At 40.6% G+C, this 21,230-nt stretch overlaps 1 protein-coding gene across 1 annotated transcript in view; it reads left to right on the forward strand.

The window, feature by feature from the left end:
* Positions 1-6: 6 nt before the first annotated feature.
* KIF13A (kinesin family member 13A) overlaps positions 7-21,230 on the forward strand; it is a gene marked incomplete at its 5' end in the record, with an annotated part of 231,233 nt that continues 210,009 nt past the window's right edge. Inside the window, 2 exons of the mRNA XM_017874247.1 lie at positions 7-43; positions 296-386. Of these exons, the coding sequence (XP_017729736.1) occupies positions 7-43; positions 296-386 (128 nt within the window). The remainder of the gene's footprint in view (positions 44-295; positions 387-21,230) is intronic.

Here is a 21,230-nt window from a genome sequence, read left to right on the forward strand (position 1 = left end):
AAGGTAAAAGTTGCCGTCCGGGTCCGGCCCATGAACCGACGAGGTGAGGAGCTTTTCGCTGTTTTTTATTTCTGCTCGGGCTGAGGGCGGGGGCAACTTTGGAAACTGCGGGGCCGGGACTGCGAGAGCGCGGCCGGGGCGGAGGCGGCGTCCGCGCTGGCGGTGGTGCCCGGGGCGCCGTCTTCAGGCTCGGCAGCCTCCAGGGACCGAGCCCCGCGCGGCGCGGCTGGAGGGCGGGCGGGCTGGAGGCGCGGATGCTGGACTTTGCAACGTCCCTTTCTCTCTGTGCTTTCAGAACTGGAACTGAACACCAAGTGCGTGGTGGAGATGGAAGGGAATCAAACGGTCCTGCACCCTCCTCCTGCTAACACCAAACAGGGAGAAAGGTAAAGCGGGTTCCGAGAGGGCGGCTGGGAGGATCCAGCCTCGCGGGGTCCTGCAAGTTTGAGCCAGGAAAATGGGAGTGCTCTTTCCTATTGTTAGGAGGACGGCTTCAAGTTTGTCGCCCGCTCCTGTTTGAAGCTGTTGCAAGTCCAAGTTCCTCTCCTCCCTCGCCCCCATTCCCCTCCATCTAGAGCGGCGGCAGGCAGGGCACCCTGGCCACAGCCAGCACCAGTCAGCTGAGTCCGGGCGGGCTGCGAGGCACCCGGGAGGGAGAGGGCCGGATGGGACCCTATAGGTGAATCCCCCAGCCGCCACATTTTACAGACAGGAAAACTGAGGCCCGAGGCCGGCAGGTGACCAGCCCACGTCCTCATTGTTCGTGGAACCCAGTGCCCGGGATTCTTTTCGTCACTGCAGCGTTTGTTTCCTTTGGCAGAATTGTTTAGGGATAGTGTGTGTAAAATGGGAGGAAAAAATAGAGCAAGAGTCTTGTACGATGCAGACTCAGGCTGGGCTAGTTAACACCTATTTTAGTAGTTGTTGCTGAGTTGAGATAATCCCTCAATGTAATGCGCGAATTTTGATTTTCAAAGAAACAAAAGTAGGGCCCTGAACTGTATAGACACTGAGGGATGTTTAAAAAGGGGCTGTATTTACTAGATGGCAACATATTTGCATTTGAAAAGTGGTAACTGTTGGATCCTTATTATGTTCCATGCAGCAGTATGGGATAATGCCCCAAAATAATTTGAATATTTGGCATTTTTCTAGTAAGCCTGTGAGAAGAAATCGGTTGGAATTCATTCAATATAATAATGCAGTAGGTTGTGAATATATACGTGTGAAAAAACGGGATAGTTTACAAAATTAATTTTCATTGGAAATGAATATGAGTTTTTGTTTCCAAGAATCACCTGTTGATCAATGGAATACAATTTAGTGAATTTCGTTCTTCAGAGATTTTCACTGAAGAGAGACTCTGAAGCAGGGTTTGTTACATTATTGCTTAGAGAAGCGATGCCTCCATTCTATAATGTGTGGTGTTCAAGCTCAGTTTTGCCAAATTTGGGGAAAGAAATCATGAGGAGATAAGATTGGAGATTCTTTGCTTTTCGTGTTGAGCATAGCAGTTTTTATTCAGTTTTCAAACATTCTGCTACCTTTAGCAGATTCTGGTGGTGATACTAAATAGGTAAGCTATATTTAAAATGTTGTGTTTAACACTGGATGTAGTGTTTATTGTACATTGTACTGAATGTTGTTTAGTAATGGATGTATTTTTAGATGCATTTATAGCAGTGTAGAGAGTATAGTATATTTCATGGTGATAGTAAGTCAACTCATTGAGTACATTAAATATTTACAGATTAAATTAGATGCCCAAATCACCAATGAATGTACCGCCCCAGCCCCCTGCAAACTGGATATCGTTATATTGTTTTGGGAAAAAATTCTATTGGGTCAGATTCCTGAAAGCAGTCTGGGTAAACAGGTAGAATATTTTTTAGCTCCTGTTGTGTAGCTGCTGCTTGTTTTCCTTGCTGGCTTGGCACCTGCTCCTTGTCACTCTTAACCATAAGGAGTGCGACTGTTAGCTACTGTTTAATGACATGAAGTGTTGTCATTTGTGAAGAGAAACAGATTTGATTTTGTGGAATTTGGATACAATCTATAACTGTGGACAGTTGGTTCCAAATGCTAAGTAATCAGTTGATCATTTTTCGGGCTGAACCACGTTAGTTACTAATCAGGATCTTTTAGGTAAAGATTTGAAGGGTGATTTTGGGATCTATTCATCTGCTTACTTACTGTGATAGTCCCTTATCTGGAGTTATAAAAATAGCATTGAAATATGGGTACTCTCGTGTTTTGTCCTTCTGACAGATCTAATTCTTTGAGTAGCAGATGAGCTTTCCATGGGATTCTGTCTGAGTACCGGTCATTTCGTTTACAGACAAACTGAGGAGTCAACACAACAGTGCTCCTTGTACATTAGGATTACTGTCTTTGCACAGATGAAGACACCAAATGCATTTTTATTTTCATTATGCAGCTTGGTTTCATATTTCTCCACAGACTTTTCCCTTAAAGTAACAGTGCATTTAAAAATAGAAACAGTTCCTCCCTTGGGTTCTGCGTTGATTAATTGCAGCAATGCTTCATGCTATGTTTGCAATTCATTTCTGTCATTGGTTTTTAGATAGTGCTCAGGGCCGGGCAAAGGTGAAGAGTAGAATACTGAGAATGTTATTATTTTTCATACCTATAAGTCCAAGGTTTGAAGTGTAAGAGGTCTTTAAATGCATATTGGCAAACCTGTGAGAAATTGAGAAGTACTGTTTTTCTGAAAGTTGCAAGAAATTACCAATGAATTAACCATGGATAGAAATTCAAGGTTAGTGGGTGAAAGTTTTCAGTCTTACCAGTAAAAGCAAGTGAGAGTGCACTGATGTCCAGGGAAAACAAACAAACAAACAAACAAACAGGTGGGGTCAACTTTCATGATTTCCCCATTTACAAAACCAAAGCCAACACTGTGTAGCTAGGACTAAAAGATCAGAGGATCTCTGAGGTTAAAGATGTTTGTTTTGTTGCTGAAATTCTAGTATTGTAATACATTGCATAGGTCCAGGTTAGTAGTTGCTATGTATACTGATCACCATTCTGAAACATTAAGACATATGGATTTGTTTCTTAAAATACCATTGCATTGCTCTCCAGGAGACATGAAGTTCAGATCATTTCAATACCATGCTCAGCGTAGGGGATTCTAAGATACTTGTGGATCTAGTACCTACACCAGAGTCACTCACCTTGGCGAGATAGGTGAGAGAGAGGAAAAAAATAGTTAAAATACAACGTGGTAAATTACACTGGTGTATACTTTTGCCATTTCCTGAACCACATAATTTCGAAATTCTCTGTTTCCTCTTCTTTCTCTCCCTTGAGGCTGTGAACTCCCTGAAGGCAGGTACCTTGCCCTACTTCTCTTTATGCCTCATGCTCTCGCATACTTAGCAAGGGCTTAGCAAATGTGGTGGGAACATTGAAGAGGGGCTGTGGATGCTACCCAAGGTCCTGGCAACTTGCCAAGACAGGTGGTGTTTGTGTGGTCTTAATGGATGCTGAGAGTACAGGTTCGCTTTTACAAGATGAGGAGAGAGTCCTTTGCCAAGGAAAGTGAAAACATACAGCATACCTGCCACACGTTGCTTCTGGGTGATTGTACGTGTGTGAGTGAGGGTGTGGAGTACGATTCAGAAGCAAGGCAGTTCTGGACTGGGTGAGGTGGCTCACACCTGTAATACCAGCACTTTGGGAGGCTAGGGTGGGTGGATCACTTGAGGCCAGGAGTTCGAGACGACCCTGGCCAACATGGTGAAACCCTGTCTCTCCTAAAAATATGAAAATTAGCCGAGTGTGATGGAGCATACCTGTAATCCCAGCTGCCTGGGAGCCTAAGGCGGGAGAATTGCCTGAACCTTGGAGGTGGAGGTTGCCATGAGCCGAGATCGTGCTACTGCACTCTCACCTGGGCAACTGAGTGAGACTGCATCTCAAAAAACAAAACAAAACAAAATAGCAAGACAGTTCTGGGGGTGGGGTGGGTGTGGGTGAAGGGATGGAGTAGGATGAAGGGAACAATGGAATGAGAATCCCTAACTTGCTATAAAGGGTGACATACACAGTGAAACTTCTTCCTCTTCACCCCTGCTGTCATCCCTACTTTGCCCATTTCTTCACCTCTCTGAAAATGGGTAGCCACTGTCATTTAGTTCTCATGCCTTTTTTCCAGATATATATGTGCCTTTTTAATACACACAACTATGTACACAAATAAGTATCTTATTTATATATATTTTAAGCAGTATCTTTGGTATCTTTCTTTTTTTTTTTTTAAGACGGAGTCTTGCACTGTTGTCTGGACTGGAGTGCAGTGGTGCAATCTCAGCTCACTGCAACCTCTGCCTTCCAGGTTCAAGCGATTCTCCTGCCTCAGCCTCCCAAGCAGCTGGGATTACAGGTGTGTACCACCAGACCCAGCCAATTTTTTTTGTATTTTTAGTAGAGACGGGGTTTCACTATGTTGGCCAGGTTGGTCTCAAACTCCTGACCTCGTGATCCGCCTGCCTGGGCCTCCCAAAGTGCTGGGATTATAGGCGTGAACCACTGCACCCGGCCCCCTTTGGAATCTTTCAATACCGGCATATTAAGACTTACTCATTCTTTTTTACATTCAGTGTGAATGGTAGTGGTGGTTTTTTAAAATATAGGTGGTTGGCTTATGGGTCTGATCCCCGTGACTTTTAGGAAGTGATGCTATGCTGTGAAAAGAATATAGTGGAACTTGCTTTCTACAGAAGTTTTGTTCTTAATTATTTTATGTAAGTGAATTGTAAGGTGAGACTCCAAAATAAAGTACGTAATAACCTACTGTGTAAAAATAAAATATTGGGCTAAATATGGGCTCTCAGTAGAAGAGCATGAAAGTTTTTAGCTTCCTGTTCATATTTTCTGTATGGCAGGATGAACAATACACCTTGCAAATCGTGTGAGGGAGGGTCAGTGGAAGAAAGCTTCCTCTTAATCAACTTTGTATGTATTTTCTAGTTTATTCACCAGCGGTATCCCTATCTGAACATCTGAAATCCAAAATGCTCCAGATACCTGGGGGCCAGGCGCAGTGGCTCACACCTGTAATCCCAGCACTTTGGGAGGCCAAGGCAGGCAGATCCCCTGAGGTCAGGAGTTTGAGACCAGCCTGGCCAACATGGTGAAACCCTGTCTCTACTAAAAAAACAGAAAAGTTAGCTGGGTGTGGTGGTACACACCTGTAATCCCAGCTACTTGGGAGGCTAAGGCAGGAGAACTGCTTGAACCCGGGAGGCGGAGGTTGCGGTGAGCCGAGATCGAGCTGTTGCACTCCAGCCTGAGCAGCAACAGGAGCAAAACTCTGTCTCAAAAAAAAAAAAAAAAAAAGGAAAAAAAAAATGCTCAATTGGTAGGTATATAATGCATATATTCCAATTTCAAGAAAAATTCAAAATCCAAAACACTTCTGGTCCCAAGCATTTTGGATAAGGGCTATTCAGTCTGTAAATGTTGCAAGTTTTTATTTCTAAGCTGGCTTTCTCTGCCATTCTGAAGGCTTCTAGGGTGGTTCCTTGGCTCCAGTGTCTTTGTAGACCAGAAATTTAAATATTAGTGAAAGTCATACATAATTAGAAAGATAAGTCACCTAAGAAGCAGTAATACTCCACATTATCAAATCACCTGTGGTACCTCGAATTATGTTTTCTGTGTTGTTATTCTTATCTCTGCCCATATTACAGAGTTAATTGTAAGAAAGCAAAGAATAAGGCCGGTGCGATGACTCACCACTGTAATCCCAGCACTTTGGGGGGCTGAGGAAGGCAGATCACAAGGTCAGGAGATGGAGATCATCCTGGCCAACATAGTGAAACCCCATCTCTACTAAAATACAAAAAATTAGCCTGGTGTGTTGGCATGTGCCTGTAGTCCCAGCTACTTGGGAGGCTGAAGCAGGGGAATGCTTGAACCCGGGAGGCGGAGGTTGCAGTGAGCCAAGATTGCGCCAGTGCACTCCAGCCTGGTGACAGAGCAAGACTCCGTCTCAAAAAAAATAAAAATTAAAAAAAATTTAGGTTTCACTAATATAGGAGTGACCATTCTTCAGGCATGACATGAGTGGGAGTTTAAGGAGTGTTATAATGGACTATTTTTGTTAGCTATTAACATTTTCAATTTGTTTTAAAATCAAGGTACATGAAATCTTACTTTAAAAAACAAGACATTAGAGCTGGGCATAGTGGCTCATGCCTATAATCCCAGCACTTTGGGAGTCCAAAGTGGGCAAGTTGTCTGAGCTCAGGAGTCCAAGACCAGCCTGGGCAACATGGTGAAGCCCTGTCTGTACAAAAAAAATACAAAAAGTAGCTGGGCATGCACCTGTAGTCCCAGCTACTTGGGAGGCTGACGTGGGAGTATCGCTTGAGCCTGTGAGGTCGAGGCTGCAGGGAGCTGAGATCACACCACTGCGCTCTAGCCTGGGTTACAAAGTAAGACCCTGACTCAAAAAAACAAAAACAGAAACAAACCAAAACAAAACAAAAATGAAAGTGTTGGGAATGATAGTAAGAAGTGTTAAGAAAAATAAACAGGCCAGGTGCGGTGGTGGCTCACGCCTGTAATCCCAGCACCTTGGGAGGCCGAGGCGGGTGGATCACTAGGTCAAGAGATTGAGACCATCCTGGCCAACATGGTGAAACCTTGTCTCTACTGAAAATACAAAAGTTAACGGGGCGTGGTGGTGGGCGCCTGTAGTCCCAGCTATTCCGGAGGCTGAGGCAGGAGTATCACTTGAACCCGGGAGGCATAGGTGGCAGTGAGCCGAGATCATGTCACTGCACTCCAGCCTGGCGACATAGGGAGACTCTGTCTCAAAAAAATTAAAAAAAAAAGAAAAAGAAAAGAAAAAAGAAAAAGAAACAAAACTAAAAGTAATTATAATGCAGTATAGTTTAGAGTTGTCAGTTAATATTATTTTGTTGACAGTCAATAGTTAAAAATACATTTTAAATTATGAACCTGTATATATTTCAAAGTTTCATGAAAAAATACTCTTAACTGTATGTTATGTTTTCCGTCCCCTTCTGTTAGAATTCATTAAAAAAATGATGGCTATGTCTTACTGAATTATTTCTCAACTAACTAATGAGTCACAAACTTATATTTTGAAAACCATAGGTTTAGTGAGTAAGAACTTGGGCCCTGGGTTTTGGTTTTTTTTTTTAAACCTGTGTACACAGGTTTAAAGTGTGAAGTCGTTATATAATTTATAAAGGCTGTGTTTAAAAAAAAAAAAAGGTCCCCCTCTTCATTTCTTTCCCCAGAGGCAACCACTTTTAGTGGTTTTAGTTCATTGTTTTGGAATTTCCCGCCATATTTCTGAATAACATTCTGGTAGTGCTAGTTTTTTATTTGCTCTCTTTGTTCTCTTTCTCTGCTTTATTCTCACCTCACCCCCAAATTCTTCCCACCTGCTCCCTGTTTTCCCAAAATAGTAATTTTGGTTGGATCAATATTTAGTGTTGACATTATTTATATGACTATACCGAACATTGCTGACATTGAGCTATGAGTTGTTCAATGAACTCTTGTTCATTGAACTCTTGTTATACAAAACTTTTTGTTTTGCCTGGCGTTAATAATTGTTACTTTTTTCCCTCTTTTTTTCTTTATTTTGCTTCTTTTTCTATGTACTTATTACGTCAACATCAAAACTCTCTGCTGCTTGCCTAAATCTTTTTTCAAGACTTTCAAATATATCAGGTACTCTTGGGAGTTCCTCCTCTTAGAGACATTTCTCCTCGGCCCTTCTTATGTGTTCTATTATGATCTGGTAGCCTTCTCAGCTTGGAGCAGTTGCCTCCCTGGGGTTTCCCGCACCATCGTTCAGGGGATTCCCTTGACCTTTCTTCTGTGTGGAATCTCCTATTTTTCTATTTTCTTTCCCTTCTTCTTGGTTTCCTGCTTCCATTTTGTAGAGCACATTCTTCAGTAGTTTCCTAAGAAAGCATGATTGGAAGGTGAAGTTTTTTGAAACTGAAAAGTATCTTAATTCCACCTAACTCACCTTATTGATAGTGTGGCTGTGTATCATATTCTACTTTAAAGACATTATTCCACTGTCTTTTTATCTTTCATTGCTTCTGTTGAGAAGTTATTTGGGTTTCTAATCCTTTGGGTGTGACCTAGTTTGTTCCCCTCTGGAATCTGTTAGAATTTTTTTTCCCTGTTTTGTTAAATCACAATAGTGGGCCTTTTGACCTGGAAACTCGTATCTTTCAGTTCTGAAAAAAATGTTATTGAATTAGTTCATTAATAAGACTTTCTCTTTGTATTCTCTGTTTTTTTCTGGAACACCTAATAGGACATGGGGTTTCCTGAACTGGTCTTCTGATGGTTTTATTTTTTCTTTTTACTTTTCACCTCTTGTCTTTTTGTCCTACCTTTTGAGAGATTTCCTACACTATATCTTACAAGCCTTATGTTAAATCCTTATGATTAATTTTTCTTTTCTGCTATCACATTTTTAATTTTCAAGAGCTCTTTTATTGGCCTCCTTTTTTTTTTTAAGCATTTTATTCTTGTTTCTTTTGTGGTGTCTTCTCTGTCTATCTGAGGATGTTAATGATAATATTCTCCATATAGTGTGCTTTTTCTTTTCTCCCTAAAGCACATGGTTTTGTTTGTTTGTTTTGGTGTATTTTATGTTAAGGACATTTCTCAGATATAACTGTATCTCAGCTAAACTCTGGGGTTTCTCCAGAGCAAGAACTAGACATGATTTATCGTTGTGTTCTCAGTGCTTAGATTCAAGAATGCCCCACACCGAAAGCATTTTGTAAATTCTCTTTGCAGTTACTATTATTATTAAAAGTTTTTGTCAAATCCCTTTTCTGTTGAACTTCTTTTTTTTTTTTTTTTTCTTTGAGACGGGGTCTCGCTCTGTCACCCAAGCTGGGGTGCACTGGCCAGATCTCAGCTCACTGCAAGCTCCGCCTCCCGGGTTCACGCCATTCTCCTGCCTCAGCCTCCCGAGTAGCTGGGACTACAGGCGCCCGCCACCTCGCCTGGCTAGTTTTTTGTATTTTTTAGTAGAGACGGGGTTTCACCGTGTTAGCCAGGATGGTCTCGATCTCCTGACCTTGTGATCCGCCCGCCTCGGCCTCCCAAAGTGCTGGGATTACAGGCTTGAGCCACCGCGCCCGGCCGAACTTCTAACAATAAAAGCAATAATTTTCTTTTTCTTAAGAACTTCGATAAATGCTAGAATTGAAGGTAGTAGCTACTGTAGACAACTCAGTTACCCACATTCATAAAGATAGTTTGTTAGTACAAAAAGCTGGAATTTTTTTTTTTTTAGATGGAGTCTCGTTCTATCACCTAGGCTGGAGTCCAGTGGCACAATCTTGGCTCACTACAACCTCTGCACCTCAGGTTCAATCGATTCTTGTGCCTCAGCCTCCCGAGTAGCTGGGACTATAGGTGTACACCACCATGCCTGGCTGAAGTTTTGTATTTTTAGTAGATATGGGGTTTCGCTGCATTGGTCAGGCTGTTTTCGAACTCCTGGCCTCAAGTGGCCTCCTGGTCCGCCCTCCTTGGCCTCCCAAAGTGCTGGGATTACAGGCGTGAGCCACCATACCCGGCTGGAAAATTTTTAAAAATCATACTTTTGCATCACTGTTGCAAAATTTTAGTTAAGAAATTGTTTTGTCCTTTTAAAAAAGGTGTATACCTATTGGGCTGGAGAAAAATGCCATATTATATCTTTTGTCTTACATCTTTTCAGAATAGTACCAAAATGGCTAGTTTATCATCCCACTACTTAACTCAGCTTCCTGTGGTGAAATCCAGCTAGAAATAGTGGAAAACTTGAACTGTCTTCAATTTTCAATAAAATTGCACATGCCATGTACTCATATTTTTAAGAAAATTTACAGGAATAAGTTTCCCTCAAATAGTAAACATTCTCCAGATACCAGTTTATTGGAGTAATCCAACTAAAGTTACCCTTTCTCAAATCTTCCCTGGAACAAGAGCAGAGAAGATGTTTATATGTTTAGAATTTAAAGAAATTTTCAGAATATTACCTGCAAAGGAAACAGAATAGCAGAGAAATAAGACATTCAGAAGCACTTAGTGAGATTACTTTGTGCCTTGGCATATGAGAAATTTTTATTAATGTCAGAGCTATCAACAAAGGATGTAATGGAAATGCTAAAATTTAGATGAAAACATGTATTAAAACAACAATTGATTTCTGTGAGATCCAGTAGCTATTTTTTCAAAAAAGACCACTCTACAAAATATTTCTGGATATTTAGACATGCAAATGTAAGAAGAAATTCCTCCTTGGAAATTAGTTTATTTGATATTTTACCACTGAGCAACTAGGTGAAAACTAAATAAAACAAAATAAAGTTTTCACAGCTCTCTGTAAAATTTTATTTGTGAAAATGTGTAATTCTTATATTCAATTATAGATCTAAGGTTAAAAGGAAAAGTAGGGAGGAGAATCCTCCTAGACTCACAGGACTAGAAAGACATGATAGTTCACCAGTCCAAGCCCCCTCATTTGATTGAATCCAGTGTTAATTTCATGTTACTGTGAGATTAACAATTCGGTGAGTCATTGATCAGGTAGGACTATTTTATCAAATTATCCTTGCAATGTACTTTTCATGTCAAAGCACAATCGTATCTTTTTTAAAAGTTGCATTGTTAGACACTCTAAAATGTTTCTGCATAGGTGACTTTGTAAGAAGCATGACAGAAACAAAAAAGGGATATGAGAATCGTCGTCCTACCAAGCTTAACAAATCAGTTATTTTTCCTCAACCTTTATTTTGTCCTTGCCCATGTAATACAAATATGTGCTGTTATAATTTTGTGTTTTGCTTTTCTTCCGCTTATATTTTGTCATGCTACATATAGTCATAGTCATAGTTTTCGCATTTATAATTTTAATAATCGAATATATTCTCTTGAATTTTTAACCATTTCTATATTTTTAGGCCTTACAATTGTTTCTATTAGAGATTACAAATAAGGGCATCTTCATGAAACATTTTAGTGTCCTTTGCTTGCTAGTTGAAAGGCATTTCTTCTCATGATTGCCAGCACAAAAATACATCTTTGCAATTGTGTGATAACATGAACTATTCTTTTACATTATAGTGAAGCTAAAAGTTGATAATTTCCATATTTAAGTACGAGAGACGACATGGCAAAAATGATTTTGTATGGGCAGTAGTAACAAGATAGGTGGTATTCAAACCTGAATGTACATCGGAATCACCTGGAGGGCCCCACCCTGACAGGTTCTGATTTGGTAGGTCTAGGGTGGAGCCTGGGAATGGTCATTTCTTTTTTTTTTTTTTGAGGTGGAGTCCCACTCTGTTGCCCAGGCTGAGTGCAGTGGCACCATGCTCAGCTCACTGCCAAGCTCTGCCTCCTGGGTTCACGCCATTCTCCTCTCAGCCCTTCCCGAGTAGCTGGGACTACAGGCGCCTGCTACCGCGCCCGGCTTAATTTTTTTTATTTTAGTAAGAGACAGAGTTCACATGTTAGCCAGGAGATCTCTATCTCCTGACCTCATGATCCACCACCTTAGCCTCCCAAAGTGCTGGGGATTACAGGTGTGGAGCCACTGCACCTGGCCCTTTTTTTTTTTTTTTTTTTTTTTTTTTTTTTGCTGTTTTTTGAGCTGGAGTCTTGCTCTGTTGCCAAGGCTGAAGTGCAGCTCACTGCAACCTCCACCTCCCAGATTCAAGCAATTCTTCTGCCTCAGCCTCCTGAGTAGCTGGGATTACAGGTACCCGCCACCACACCTGCTAATTTTTTTTTTTTTTTTTTTTTTTTTTTTTTTTGTATTTTTAGTAGAGACAGGGTTTCACCGTGTTGGCCAGGCTGGTCTCAAACTCCTGACCTCAAGTGATCTGCCCACCTCTTCCTCCCAAAGTGCTGGGATTACAGGTGTGAACCACTGCGCCCAGCTGGGAATGTGCTTTCTAACAAGTTCCCAGGTGATGGCTGATGCTGGTAGCTCAGGACCAAGCTTTGAGAACTGCTAGTCTAGACCAGCACTGTCGGGTAGAATTTTCTGAGATGATGGAAATGTTCTATACCTTCACTGTCCAGTATGACAACCACTAGCCATATATGATCACTGAATGCTTGAAATGTAACTATGATCAAGGAATTTAAACTTAAATTTTATTTTCATTAATTTAAATTTAAGCAGCTACATGTGGCCAGTGTATTGAACAGCATGGATCTGGACTTTGGTTCTCAACCTTGGCTGTACCACAGAATTTCCTGGGATGCTTTAAAAATAGATGCCTGGGTCCCAGCCCCAGAGAGTCTCACTTAATTGGGCTATAGTGCACCTTGGACACTAGGATTTTTTTTTTTTTTAAAGCTGGGAGGGTGTCTCAGTTACTATTGTTGCTTAACAAACTACTCTAAAACTTAGTGGTCTAAAAAAACCTCAATTTGCTATACTCATGAATTCTGTAGGTTAGGAATCTGAACAGGGCAAAGTAGATATGACTTGTCTTTGCTGCACAGTTCCTGGGGATATAGTCATGCAAAAGTTTGACCTGGTTGAATGCCCAAGACTGTTAACGCACATGGTTGGCTGTTGATTCTCGAGAATGTGTGGCCAAGGTTGAAAACCATTGGTCTAGTATAATAAATTAGGTTCCCGCCAGGTGCAGTGACTCAACCTGTAATCCTAGCACTTTGGGAGGCTGAGGTGGGCAGATCATGAGGTCAGGAGTTTGAGACCAGCCTGGCCAACATGGTGAAACCCCATCTATACTAAAAATACAAAAAAATTAGCCGGACGTGTTGGCGCGTGCCTGTAATCCCAGCTACTTAGGAGGCTGAGGCAGGAGAATCGCTTGAACCCAGGAGGTGGAGGTTGCAGTGAGCTGAGATCACACCACTGCACTCCAGCCTGGGTGACAGAGCGAGACTCCATCTCAAAAAATAAAAATAAAAAACCAGGTTCCTAACATAAGGACTGTCTAAACAGACGTATTTAATTAAAGTGCATCTTGCTATTTGTTTTTACTTGAATTACAGTAGAGGGGAAAGAATTACCTGTTATCTAATTGCAGAGTACTTGCCTGTCCTTCACCTGATACTGACTTGTTAGAAGACACAGGTTGCTTCTCAGCTTTCTGGTTGGAGAGTTGTGGGCTCCAGTTCTCGGTTTCCAGTCCTGTAATGATGTGGCAATTCCAGCAAAGCCATGGGGACCCCATCCATGCAGAGGCTCTGTTCTGGGCTATGGAGAAGCAGCATGGCACAGTGAACTGTGAGAAGTCTGGGTGCCATCTGGTTCTGCCACCGACTTGGTCTGCTTCTTTGAGATAGCTGTTGATCCTTTTGCAGCTAAGTTTCTGCATCTGTAAAATTGAGGGCTGGACTAGATAGTCTGTAAGGGTTTATTTTCTTTAAGTTGTAATGTTCAGATTGATCCCAACTGTACTTAAATACAGAGTTGAGTTAAATAGAGTAAGTAGGTAACATTTATAGGAGCTGAAATACATTGCATTTTAATTTACTTCTTGGCCAGGGTGTTAGGTAAACTGAAGAGGACAGGGTCACCATTCTTGGGAGGCTTGGTTTGCACGCAGTAGCTGATAGAGAATGGAAGGTGTCAAATGAAATAAAGCAGCAGCATGAAGTCGTTATCAGCTAGCTGAGAATCCTGGATTCCTTACAGACATTCTACATGCCTCCTTCATTGGCTTGGGTAGTAAGTAGCCTTTGCCTGTGTCTACAGAGCATTATAAGAATATCATCTGATTTGAATCTTTTAATTAGTCTTCATCTTATACAGTTGTGTTATTTGTGGGACCCAGTGATTTTTAAGCTGTTCTTAAAGGTATACAGCTGTTTTATGCAACAAGTTTATATGTGTGGGAGTGGAGAAATGACATTTATTGTTGGTTTAGAACTTCCTTGGGCATTGTGTTTTGTTTCTGAGGATTCTGTTGCAACCCTACCAAACTCCAGTTCATCTCCAATATTTCCTGTCTTCCACTGTGGGATAAACTCAGGTTAGTGTGTCTGTGTCTCTGGTTTATGCCCGTTTCCCCTTTCTTTCAAAAGCAGAGTGGTTATTGATTCTGTGGGGCTCTTCAGGATCTGGTCTGTAGGTTTGTTGAACTGGCTGCTGTTGGAAGAGGCTTGAGGGAAACCTCTGTTTGTAGTTCCCTTAGGGGAAAAAGTTTGGAGCCTTGTTTTTTTCTCTCTCTCTCTCAAAGACAAGGAACAGGAAGGAAGCCTTTGAGGAAAGGGAAGCTTTGCTCTTTGCTGTTGGCCCTTTGTATTGTCTTAGGGAGACACTCCCTAGACTGCACACCCACCACAAATGACCATAAATATTTCTGTATCTCAAGCTGGAGCCTCAGGAAAACCAGAAAGCGTAAACGATGAACTGCATAGGCATCCGTTGCGAGTGTTGAAAAGATCTGTCCCGGATTTTGGAAGGGCCACATACAATAAACCGACATGTAGTTTGTTGGACAGATTAACAAGCCTTTAAACATGCTTACGTTCTGTTCTAGGGTTTAATAAAACAAGTCCTCAGAATTGATGCCTTTGGTGCCCACCTATTTTCCCAGCTAAAGAGAGAATGTGTAAAGATTTATAGCTGAACTTGCAGTTGTAATTGGACCTTTGTAATTGTAAGGTTTTAAATGAAATACCGTTTTGGTTTTGTTTTGCCTTTTGCTCTCTACTTCTAATCATACAGTTAATTAAAGTCTAGTATTCACTATACAAATTGTAACAGGGAATGGTTACATTATGACATTGAGAGAGATCCTTAAAATTACTTATTTCAAGGATAATGTGTTGAGTAAAGAGGAAGGAGGATAGTAGTGGGGAAGGTTTATCAAGATAACGGTATTAAATTTGAGCAGCCTTATCCACTTTTAAGCATCTGCTTTTTGAATCTAGACTTACAAAGAGTTACAGTACAGATAGGTAACATTAGCATGGTAATGTCATTTTAAGTTTTTTGGAGCCTTGAAGTATTGTTGGCTTTGATGGAATAGTATTCCTCTTTCTAGGATTACAGCCTAGTCTACATTTTTATGATGAATTATGCATTGGAAATAGTTTTCAAAAATTGCTGGTCTACTGTAATCCTAAAGGACTTTTTTTAAAGTTCTATAGCTAGATTATTATCTAACTAGTTTTTTTCTTTTTTTCCCCCAAGAGTGAATGTTAACTACCCTTGCTCATTGGTTCTCAGACTTAAGGATTTTTAAAAAACAGTAGAAATAAAAATGTGGATAAACAGAGAGTTCCCAACCTCTTTTAAATATGCCAAGTAATCACACTGAAACAAGAGCAAGCCAGGCATGGTGACTCACTCCTGTAGTCCCAACTCTTTGGGAGGCAGAGGTGGGAGAATCGCTTGGGCCCAGGAGCTTGAGACCAGCCTGGGCAACGTGACAAAACCCCATCTCTACAAAAAATAAAAACATTAGCTGGGTGTGGTAGTGCACACCTGTAGTCCCAGCTACTTGCAGGGCTGAAATGGGAGGATCACTTGAACGCAGAAGGTCTAGGCTGCAGTGAGCCATGATTATGCCATTGCACTTTAGCCTGGGCCACAGAGTGAGACCCTGTCTCAAAAAAAAAAAAAGAAAAAAGAAAAAGAAAAGCACTACTAAATCTTAATATTTTATTGTAAAATAAAGGTCAGCTTAACACCAGAATAGGAGAAGGGACATAATTAAACCTTGGATACATTTAATTTTGTGAAGTCATCACATTCATTATCTCTTTTCCTGGAAATTGATAGAAATACCACCATAGCTTCGTGACCCCTGAACTGTGAAGTGCAGTTAAATGTCCCTGGTGCATGCGATGTCTAACAGAACGTCAGCTACTGGAGTTCTCAGAATCTTGGGTCCTTCAGGCCAGATCATACTATGAATCATTAAAGGATATTTTCCTTTAAAAATTGACCAGTCTCTGTTATTTGTATGTAGACTGAATTTTTTTAGTGGTAGGCTACATCTTTGCTTTTGTATTTTGATGTATTGAAATAACCTCACCAATCTTTTTCAAAGTTAGCCAAAATAAAATTGAAATTTGTAAAAGTGTTGTAAATTATTTTGTCTCTGAGCTGCAACTTTTCCCCTGGGAATCTCTTATTTGCCTTTTGCACTGTTTTGATAGATCCCTGTTGAGTATAAATAAGTAGTTTTGTAAAGCACTATCAAGTGTTGTGGCCAAGAGTGTGCTCTTTGGAGACAAACTGCTCAGGTAAATAGATACAAGGCTTTTAAGTGATTATAACCTATGTCTGTTCAGTACTCCTATCTGAGCCTATCACTAACATCCTTAGAAAGAATTCAGTAAGAGGATTAGGGAAAAGGAGGTGCCTGTCATTAACACTCATGGCCAGGCCTTTCCAGGATGCAGATATTTAAGTCAAATATTGCATTAAGATTAATAAAGAAAGAAGGGGGTGGGGGAGAAGAGAAAAGGAAAGATAAAAGAAAACTACCTGGTAATTGAAGCAGGCAAAGTGCTGGAAGCATGTAACCGATCTGAAATCTATTTACTTTCACACTGTCATTGGATCTCCTCTCTCAGCATACTGATATATATATAATTTTTGTATTTTTAGTAGAGACAGGGTTTCACCACGTTGACCAGGCTAGTCTCAAACTCCTGGCCTCAAGTAATCTGCCACCTTGGCCTCCCAAAGTGTTGGGATTATAGGTTTGAGTCACCATGCTCGGCCTGCTTTTATGTATTTCTATACACAGAAACTTAAATTGAATAAATGGATCGAAAACTGTTCTAAGAAAGCATGCATCAATCCCTTATTTAAGAAAACACAAATACATATACAGGCGTTCAGGTTTGTATGGCATATTTTAAAACTTTTTAAAAGAAAATAATAAATTCAAAGGAAATTAGAATGTTTCTGTTAAATATCCTAAATATAGTCTCTAAATTTTAGTGGATCAGTAAATGAATGCCAAAAACCAAAAGATTTCCAAAGTACACATTTCTGGGGTAAAATATATTCATGTAAGGGATGCCAGGGGACCAGATATGCAAGTAAAAATATATCTCTATTCTGAATTTTAACAGAGAGGCCCTCAAGTTCATCCTTTCCAGGATGGTAAACCCTGAAACAAGAGTCCTCAGCATCAGTATGGGGATAATAAAGTCAGTTGCCTCAGGAAGAAAAATAAAAGTATAGAAACCTAATATTATTGAACACAGTATGTCACTAGCTTCAGCCAATCATTTCCTCAGAAATCATTTATGACTAAGTAGTATTGGCAGTCTATAAATCCCCTATGCTAACTACAGCCTAGTAACCTTATATCCAATTAATATAAATATAGTTACGTAGTACAACAAACATTTGGTGAGTATATACTGGGTCTAAGATGGCAAAGGACCAGCCCCCAATAACTAGAGTACAAAGCAGAAGATATCACGATTGAAGGTACAGCCTCCAGCCATGTGGTCAAAACCTATTGCTCTGAATAAAGACAGTGACCAATTCCATGTCCACGAATAATCTATACAAATGGCTTATCATACCCTGTAGACTATCAACTCCTTGTGAGCAGAGCCCCTTGTCTTATTTGTCTTTTGTTTCTTCCCTCTTTCTTGGAGCAGCTAGCATATGCCTTGTGCATAGTAAGTGCGTTGTAGATATTTTATAGTTGAATACAATGAAAGATGTGGATATAGACTTTATAAGAGCTGTGCCTAGGTAGATGAGTCTGTGGGTGGAGAGTCCTCACGTTGTGTCTGTCACATCACTGGTGGTTATAGTGCTTCTAGTCTGGTCCCTCTGAGACCTCTAATTTCTGCATTAAATTGTTACATAATGATAGCCTTTGTGCTGTCATGTGGCTTCTGGGGGTAATGGGAGTACAAATGTAGCTCTGGACCCTTCCAACTTTGGCTGCCACTGCCTTTGGCTGACAGGCAGAGGCTGTAGCTGCTTAGGACTACATGAGATAAATAACGGTTGATCCAGCCAGGAGGTCACCAGTCTTTGACAAAGTTCACATTTTTAACATTCACTGCACAACCTATATAGCAGCATTAGCTGCAGATTCTATGCAGGTAACTAGTGGAAGAGAATTCCATCCTAGGCAAAGTTGTGAGGTCAGAATGTTTCATTTCCTATACTGCCAGAGCTATACACCCAAAGGTGGTGTGTGGTCCCAGACTAGATAGGTGGACCCTACACCAACCTGATGTAGTTGGCATTCCTGTGAGTCAGCATGAGAAGTTGTTCCTCCTGTTGTCATAGGGAGAGAGGGCTGGAGTGAAATAATTGAGAGAAAGGAGAGATACTGGTAGATTGCCAGCGTACCTTCCTCCAGCTCCACCTGGAGTCCATTGCCTGTGAATCTGGGAGTGGCAGGGGCTGCTGGCCTGCTTACTCTTCTTTCTCCCGGTGAGTAAGGAGGGATCTCTGGTTGCTTCTCAAGTCTCTGGTTCCTAATTGGCCATTGGGTTGGTGCTGCATCTTCCACTTACCCTTGTGGCAGTTTTCAACATTTTTTTGTTCCCCACTGCAGCACACGTGTCAAATAATACGCCTAAGTTTGCCAGTCCCCTAGGGTTTCTCAGCATTGTGGGCAACTCTCAGCATGCTGTCCAAAAATGTACATTGGAATGGAGGTCATGTGAAAATGGCAGTCTACAGGGGATAGCTTTGAACCTGTTTTATTTATATTTTAAATAAGCCATTTGCAGTCTTTGTTAAGCATTTATCAAGACCTTTACAGACTTTATTAAGCTTTTACCGACTTATTTAATGAGCACCTTATTAACAAGTTACTTGTGATACGTCTCACAGTGATTGTCAGACATCAGCGGGTCCTGGTCCCATGGTTGAGGTTTCTTGGTTCAGAAATAAGAGCAGGAAGGCAGACGGCTCAGTGGCTGGGCAGCTGAGAGCAGGAGGAAACCTAACACTGCAGGTCTTTCCTTTGGGGAGTAAAAGATGGGGAGCAGCTTATACAAAGTTGTTGCTGATAGCAGTCTGTGTATGGGGGCAACTCATGGCTATGGAGATGAATAACCAAGCATCTCTGCTCCTGACACCTGCAGTCTTCCAGAAAGGCTTCAGATAGTTTTCTCTGCCTTAGAGGAGTTTAGTTTTCCATCCTTGAGTGATTGAGCATAAGATGAGTTCTCTCTTTCTTTATTCATATCATAAGAACTTTGTTTTTAATATAACTTTTTTTCTAATTATAAATGTGATGCCCATTCACTGTTGAACACTTTGAAAATATAGGATATTAGAGATAAAATACAGTTTACTCATTCTTTTAACATCGTGATGCATTTTGCTTTTTCTGTGCTTGGTAGTTTATACCATAGTGAATAACTACTGAGTTTTTACGATTATGAAAACACAGCAATTGCATATTGCCTTGAGGCACTAGCACTATCTAAAAATTTACAGCACTAGGTTCAGCTGAGTGTTTAGTCCAAGTCAAAGTTCTGTCCGGTTGAAATTTTCTGTTTTGCTTTATCTTTAACATTTTCCTTCACCAAAGTTTTTCTCTCCTCAAATTACTTTTCCCCTGAGAAAGTGCTTAATACCAAAAGGGAACAGAGTGTCTACTAAATCAAGTTAGGTGTTGCTGGAATATTTGGAATTTTCTTTCCTTAATTAAGGAAGCAGCATTAGGAGCATGAGCTCTGGAGTCCAGACTCCCTCAGCCAGTCTTGGCACCTGCACTTCCCAGCTGGGTGATTTTGGGCGTGCTGCTTAACCTCACTGTGCTTTAATTTCCAACTTCAGGTAAAATAGGTAATGCACTTGGAGTATTTATAGCAAATACTCAAAAAGTGTTAGATATTTTTCTTAGTGTGTGTTATTATTGTTCATGCAGTGGTAAGAATCATAAGACAGAAGGATGAAGCTGAAGTAGTGAGACACATAATGGTGTTAAGAATAAAAACACTTTTTGATACATTTCTCAAAATTATCTGATGGGAAGGATGTGGTCAAGTGAATCCATACTGATCCATGTTGAAACCATCAAGCACTGTATTGTGTTGGGATTAGATCTGGGAGACGCTCTATATTTATTCACCCCTCCTTTCTTGTTAATGCTCAGATTGTCATACTTGACCAGTAAAAGTTTTCTAAATAGTGGGTTTTTTTTTTTTCATTATTCTTCAGAACTTTTGAAAGAATCCTGCCTACTCACTGTCAAAAAAAAAAAGGCCAGAATCTTGAAAACTTACTGTTTCAAGATATGAAATCCCTTTAGGGGAAAAGGACATTAGAGACAAATTCTAATGGGTATACTAGGGTATTCTCATGGGTACTAAGGTTGCTATGTTAAACCACTTTAGAGATGAAAATAAAAAATGACACATACATACATATGCACATACTTTTTATGAGTTGACTTTGACAGTTTTCATTTTAGCCTTACTTTTGGTTTGTTTGTGTTGAGACAGAGTCTCTGTCACTGAGGCTGGAGTGCAGTGGCACAATCTTTGCTCACTGCAACCTTTGCCTCCTGGGTTCGAGCAATTCTCATGCCTCAACCTCCCCAGTAGCTGGAATTACAGGCACAGACCATCACGCCCAGCTAATTTTTGTATTTTTAGTAGAGATGGGATTTGGCCATGTTGGCCAGGCTGGTCTCAAATTCCTGACCTCAAGTGAACTTCTGTCCTCAAGTGATCCGCCTGCCTCAGCCTCCCAGAGTGCTGGGATTACAGGCGTGAACCACCGCGCTCGACCCCATTTTAGCCTTACTGTTATCCAACCACCTACCTATTTGAGAAATAAGATTGTACATCTTTTTAATTTTACAAGCAAATAATTTGATGAGCTTGTGGTTATTCCTTAATCTAAAATTATGTCTAAAGGTAATATGTTATCTATCATCAAGAAGACAAACATAAAATAACAAAGTCAAGATCAACCCTGTTAATAAAGCTACTGGATAAGTAATGAGATTTAACATGACACATATCTTTATTGCTATGCTCTGGAAACATCTCACTAATGAAGCACAGTTAAATTGCTGTGTTTTGAGTCACTTGTAATAATTTATTTTCCTTCCTGCTGCTAAAAAGAGAATGGAACTTTTGACTCATTAAAAGCTATGTGAAATTTTGTAAGGATTAGAGAACCATTTCTGTGTGTGAACTCTGACTTTCTCTCAATCATTTTTGAAATATTTTTTATTAAAATGGTCTGTAGAGGATTT

The sequence above is a fragment of the Rhinopithecus bieti genome, unplaced genomic scaffold (assembly GCF_001698545.2).
Source record: "Rhinopithecus bieti isolate Rb0 unplaced genomic scaffold, ASM169854v2 scaffold_8309, whole genome shotgun sequence".
In the NCBI taxonomy this organism is placed as follows: Eukaryota; Metazoa; Chordata; class Mammalia; order Primates; family Cercopithecidae; genus Rhinopithecus; species Rhinopithecus bieti.